The 6,093-nt window shown below is 47.2% G+C and overlaps 1 protein-coding gene across 1 annotated transcript in view; it reads left to right on the top strand.

Moving 5' to 3' along the window:
• The window catches only part of NWD1 (NACHT and WD repeat domain containing 1), an 81,855-nt gene that overhangs the window by 55,504 nt on the left and 20,258 nt on the right, over positions 1-6,093 (top strand). Inside the window, 3 exon segments of the mRNA XM_073015755.1 lie at positions 1,341-1,586; positions 1,588-1,614; positions 3,776-3,866. Coding sequence (XP_072871856.1) covers positions 1,341-1,586; positions 1,588-1,614; positions 3,776-3,866 — 364 coding nt within the window.

The raw sequence follows: 6,093 nt of genomic DNA, 5'->3' as shown, positions 1-6,093 counted from the left end.
GCCATCATGCCCAGCCTGTTTTGTAGTCTCTCTAAATGTTCCGTGGGCTTCTGAAAACAATGTCTATTCCACTGTGTTATTCCATTATATCAATCATAACCCTATGATTTCATAGTTTTATAAATGGAGACACACAATAGCATCGTGGGTAATAGCTTAGTAATTGATGCCAGGAAGAAAAAAACCTTTATTTAACTCCCAGTTAAGTTTCTTGGGAACTGAGTGACTTTGGTCATGTCATTCACCATTCCGAGTCTCATTGCTTCTCCTTCCTCATAAGATCATGAGACACATCCTAGCATAGTGCTTAGCACACTGTAAGCACCAAATAATTGATATCTAGCTATTGTTATGTTACATGAGTAATTGTTGGTGGTTGTTGACAGTAATATCGGTGCATATAAATCATGCTGCCCAAAATGGGAGTCACCAACCAGAGGTACCTATTAAGTATTTGAAATTCAGGCAGTAGGGGGCAAGGGGAGGGAGAGCAATAGGACAAATGCCTAATGCATGCAGGGCTTAAAACCTACATGATGGGTTGATAGTTGCAGCAAACCACCATGGCATATGTATACCTATGTAACAAACCTGCATGTTCTGCACATGTATCCCAGAACTGAAAGTAACATTAAAAAAAATAATTAATTAATTAATTAAAACACTTGAAATGTGACTATCCCAACATACTGAAATCCAAAGACCTAGTATAGTAAAAATAATATAAACTATCTCAATAATAATTTTTGTATTGATCATATGTTGAAGTGACACCACTTGGACATATTGAGTTAAATAAAATATAATACTAAAATTGATTTCATTTGTTTCTTTGTACCTTTTGTAAGGTAGCTAATGAATTTAAAATCACACGTGAGGCCTCGCCCACCTCTCCTTTATTTCTCTGAATTGGGAGTGTTAAAAATAAAATGCATGGGGCGGGTGCAGTGGCTTACACTCATAATCCCAGCACTTTGAGAGGCCGAGCAGGGAGGATAGCTTGAGCCCAGGAGCTCAGGAGCAGCCTGGGCAACATAGTCAGACCCTGTCTCTACAAAAACAAATTTAAAAATAGCCAGGCATGGTGGTGTGTGTCTGTGGTCCCAGCTACTTGGGAGGCTGAGGTAGGAGGATTACTTGAGCCCAGGAGGTCGATGCTGTAGTGAGTCATGATTGCACCACTGCACTCCAGCCTGGGTGAAAAGGAGAGGATCTGTCTCCAAAAGAAAAGAAAATGTATAAAGTATACAAGAGAACGAACGCATCTTGCGTTTGACTCTGGGAAACTTACAGCCTAGGTCTCCTGCCAAGATACTGCTTCCTCTTTATTATTCTATTAGATCAATGCTTGGAATCTGGAAACTGCAGAGCCGGTTTTCCATATCCTGGGAGATGCCTCTGATCCTTGGATGTGCATGGCCATGCTGGCCTCCCAGGCCACGCTGCTGACAGTGTCCAGGGATGGTGTGGTCAGTCTGTGGAACTCAGCCACAGGAAAACTTCAGGGGCAGCAACATATGTCCAGCATCAAAGAAGAAACACCTACGTGTGCCATCTCAGTCCAGAAGCAAGGAAAGCTTGTTACCCGGGTTTAGCAATGGCTCCATCTCTTTGGTAAGCACCTTTACTGTCTATGATGAGAACATTAACTCAGCTTGAAATGCTCAGACATGCTAGAAGTTGGGAAAAATAATCTTGCCTTCTATCTTTGTTTTGTTTTGTTTTTGAGAGGAAGTTTAGTGCAGTGGCACAATCTCTGCTCACTGCAACCTCCGCCTGCTGGGTTCAAGCGATTCTCCTGCCTCAGCCTCCTGAGTAGCTGGGATTACAGACACCTGCCACCATGCCCAGCTAATTTTTTGGTATTTTTAGTAGAGATGGGTTTCACCATGTTGGTCAGGCTGGTTTTGAACTCCTGACCTCAGCTGATCCACCCACCTTGGCTTCCTAAAGTGCTGGGATTACAGGAGTGAGCCACTATGCCTGACCATTTATTTATTTGATTATTTAATTTTTTTTGAGATGGAGTCTCACTCTGTCGCCCAGGCTGGAGTGCAGTGGTGCACGACTCCATGCCTGGCCAATTATTAGTGTTGTTTTTTGTGGAGATGGGGGTTTCACTATGTTGCCCAGGCTGGTCTCAAACTTATGGGCTCAAGCAATCCAGCAATCATCTTACTTTAGCCTTCCAAAGTGCTGGGATTACAAGTGTGAGCCACTGTGCCTGGCCAGAATTTGTTTTTTACCATTTTTTAAAAACACTTTTTGTTTGTTTGTTTGTTTTTGTTTGAGAAAGAGTCTCACTTTGTTGCCCAGGCTGGAATGCAGCAGCATGATCTCGGCTCACTGAAACCTCCGCCTCCTGGGTTCAAGCAATTCTCCTGCCTCAGCCTCCCCAGTAACTGGGACCACAGGCATGCGCCACCGTGTCTGGCTAATTTTTGTATTTTTAGTAGAGATGGGGTTTCACCATGTTGGCCAGGCTGGTCTTGAACTCCTGACCTCAACTGATCCACCCGCCTCAGCCTCCCAAAGTGCTGGGATTACAGGCATGAGCCACCATACCTGGCCAACTTTTATTTTTTCAATTAAAAAAATATTTTTAGAGACAGAGTCTCAGTCTGTCACCTAGGCTGCAATGCGGTGGCACAGTCATAGCTCACTGCAGCCTCCAACTCCTAGGGGCAAGAGTGACCCTCCTGCTTTAGCCTCCTGAGTAGCTGGGACCACAGGGCTGTACCACCATGCCTAGCTAAAACTTTTATTAAGAGATGGGGTCAGCCAGGTGTGGTGGCTCATGCCTGTAATCCCAGCACTTTGGGAGGCCAAGGCAGGCGGATCACCTGAGGTCAGGAGTTCAAGACCAGACTGACCAACATGGTGAAACTCCGTCTCTACTGAAAATACAAAAATTAGCCAGGCGTGGTGGCACATGCCTGTAATCCCAGCTACTCAGGAGGCTGAAGCAGGAGAATTGCTTGAACCTGGGAGGCGGAGGTTGCAGTGAGCGGAGATTGTGCCACTGCACTCCAGCTGGGGAGACAGAGTGAGACTCCATCTCAAAAAAAAGAAAAAAGAAAAAAAGAGGCCGGGCGCGGTGGCTCAAGCCTGTAATCCCAGCACTTTGGGAGGCCGAGACGGGCGGATCACGAGGTCAGGAGATCGAGACCATCCTGGCTAACACAGTGAAACCCCGTCTCTACTAAAAAATACAAAAAACTAGCCGGGCGAGGTGGCGGGCGCCTGTAGTCCCAGCTACTCAGGAGGCTGAGGCAGGAGAATGGCGTAAACCCGGAAGGCGGAGCTTGCAGTGAGCCGAGATCCGGCCACTGCACTCCAGCCTGGGCGACAGAGCGAGACTCTGCCTCAAAAAAAAAAAAAAAAAAAAAAAAAAAAGGGGCCGGGCGCGGTGGCTAAAGCCTGTAATCCCAGCACTTTGGGAGGCCGAGACGGGCAGATCACGAGGTCAGGAGATCGAGACCATCCTGGCTAACATGGTGAAACCCCGTCTCTACTAAAAATACAAAAAAATAAGCCGGGCGAGGTGGCGGGCGCCTGTAGTCCCAGCTGCTCGGGAGGCTGAGGCAGGAGAATTGCGCGAACCCGGGAGGCGGAGCTTGCAGTGAGCAGAGAGCGGGCCACTGCACTCCAGCCTGGGTGACAGAGCGAGACTCCGTCTCAAAAAAAAAAAAAAAAAAGAAAAAAAAGAAAAAATTCCAAACCTGTAAGCCTTAACCCGTGGAAGTGCCTGACAGGCATCCTTGGTTCTGCACAGGTTTCCTCCAAAGAGGACAGATTGCTGGAGAAGCTTCCAGATGCTGTGAGGTTCCTGGTGGTCTCTGAAGATGAGTCCCTCCTCGCTGCAGGTAGCATTTAGCTCTCATTTGGAGTAGTGAGGAAGCTAATCGGGATCAGGCTGGAGAAGGCAGTAGGGCTTGGGAACAGAGCAAGGTCCTAGGGCCAGAGGTTAGCAAACTTTTTCTGTCAAATGGCCTCATAGTAAACAGTTTTTGCAGTCTAGATGAGACAGTCTCAGTTGCAAAGACTCAACTCTGCAGTTATGGCACAAAAACTAGACTAGACACCATTTTTCTGTTCTTTTTCTTTCTTTTTTTTTTTTTTTTTGCGATAGGGTCTTGATGTGTCACCCAGGCTGGAGTGGAGTGGCTCCATCATAACTCATTGCAGGCTTGAATTTCTGGGCTCAAACAATCCTCCCACCTCAGCTTCCTGAATAGCTGGGATTACAGGCATACACCACCATACCCAACTAATTTTTGTATTTTTAGTAGAGACGGAGTTTCACTATGTTGGCCAGGCTGCCTTGGCCTCCCAAAGTGCTGGAATTACAAATATGAGCCACCACACCCAGCCTAATTTGCTCTTTTATTTCCACCATCTGCAACCTAATGGATAGTGGCACGTTAGCAGCTCAGTCAGCCCCTTTCCCCTTTCTGGCCTACAGCTCTGGGACTGGCTTGGCCCCACCACTGCTTCTATTGCATGGGGCAGCTGCCCTCTGCCAGCAGGGACAGAGAGCCACAGTGTTACAGCCTTCCTGGGTACCCACAACCAGTGAGTCCTAAGCTCTTGTCCCATGTCCAAGAAGAATGAAGTCATGCTGACAATTGAAAAGTGATAAGGACAGAGAATTTCATTGAGCAATGAAACAGCACTCAGAGGAGAGGGGATGTGAAGGTCGGGTCATCTTTCTCAGTATGTCTGAGTCTGGGAGTTTTTATAGGCACAGGATGGGGGAGGGGCAGGCAGTAGGTAGTATTGGAAAAGGTAACTTTCAATTGGTTAAAAAGCATTCTTCAGGCCAGGTGCAGTGACTCATGTCTGTAATTACAGCACTTTGGGAGGCCAAGGTGGGCCATCACCTGAGATCAGAAGTTCAGACCAGTCGGACCAACACGGTGAAACCCTATCTCTAGGAAAAACACAAAAATTAGCCAGGCACAGTGGCAGGCACCTGTAATCCCAGCTATTCAGGAGGATGAAGCATGAGAATTGCTTAAACCCAGGAGGTGCAGATTGCAGTGAGCCAAGATCATGCTACTGCCAAAAAAGTCTTATTCAGAAAGAATCAATCAGGAAAGGGTGGGCAAAAAGGCACAGGAGTTCTCACTCTGGGTTGTGGATTTCATTTGGAACCAGCAGCCCAGGCTGTTTTTGGTTCAAAGGTACAGTTTCACCAGGGACCCATTCCTATCTGGCTAGGCATTTACCTGCCTCCTGCCACTATCCCTTCCTTTCTCCCTTCTTACTTTCTTTCCTCTTCTTCCTTCCTTCTTTCCCTTCTCATTTCTCTCCTTCCTCCCTTCCTCTTTACTTTTTTTCTTCCTCTCTATCTCCTTGACTCTCCTCTCTCCTTCCTCCCTTCCTTCCGTCATAGTTATCAAAGGCCTGCTGTGTGCCCAGCTTTGTGCTAGTTTCTGAGATACCATGATGAGCCAAAGAGGCAGTCCCTGCTCTCCAAGAACTTACAGTTTCATTATAATAACGTTACAAGTTTCCTTAAGATGAGTGATTAGTGGCTGGGTACGGTGGCTCACGCCTGTAATCCCAGCACTTTGGGAGTCCAAGGTGGGCGGATCACTTGAGGTCAGGAGTTTGAGACCAGCTTGGCCAACATGGTGAAACCCAGTATCTACTAAAAAATACAAAATTTAGCCAGGCGTGGTGATGAGCACCTATAATCCCAGCTACTCAGGAAGCTGAGGTGGGAGAATTGCTTGAACCCAGGAGGCAGAGGTTGCAGTTAGCCAAGATCATGCCATTGCACTCCAGCCTCAGTGACAGAGCAAGACTCCATCTCAAAAAAGAAAAAGATGAGTGATTACAGAAGTCAGCATTCCCCCCGCCCCCAACCTGCTGTGGGCTATGTGCAGATGAGGACAGGACTGAATCCACCTTCCCCATCCTGGATCCCTTCTCCTGGCACCTAGCAGGGCCTCCAAAACATCCTTTTTTTTTTTGAAACAGAGTCTAGCTTTGTTGCCCAGGCTGGAATGCAGTGGTGCAATCTCAGCTCACTGCAGCCTCTGCCTCCTGGGCTCAAGCAATTCTCCTGCCTCAGCCTCCTGAGTA

Source organism: Chlorocebus sabaeus, chromosome 6 (assembly GCF_047675955.1).
Source record: "Chlorocebus sabaeus isolate Y175 chromosome 6, mChlSab1.0.hap1, whole genome shotgun sequence".
Taxonomy (NCBI): Eukaryota; Metazoa; Chordata; class Mammalia; order Primates; family Cercopithecidae; genus Chlorocebus; species Chlorocebus sabaeus.
Note: the sequence above shows the minus strand (reverse complement) of the source record. Positions and strands in the feature narration are given on the sequence as shown.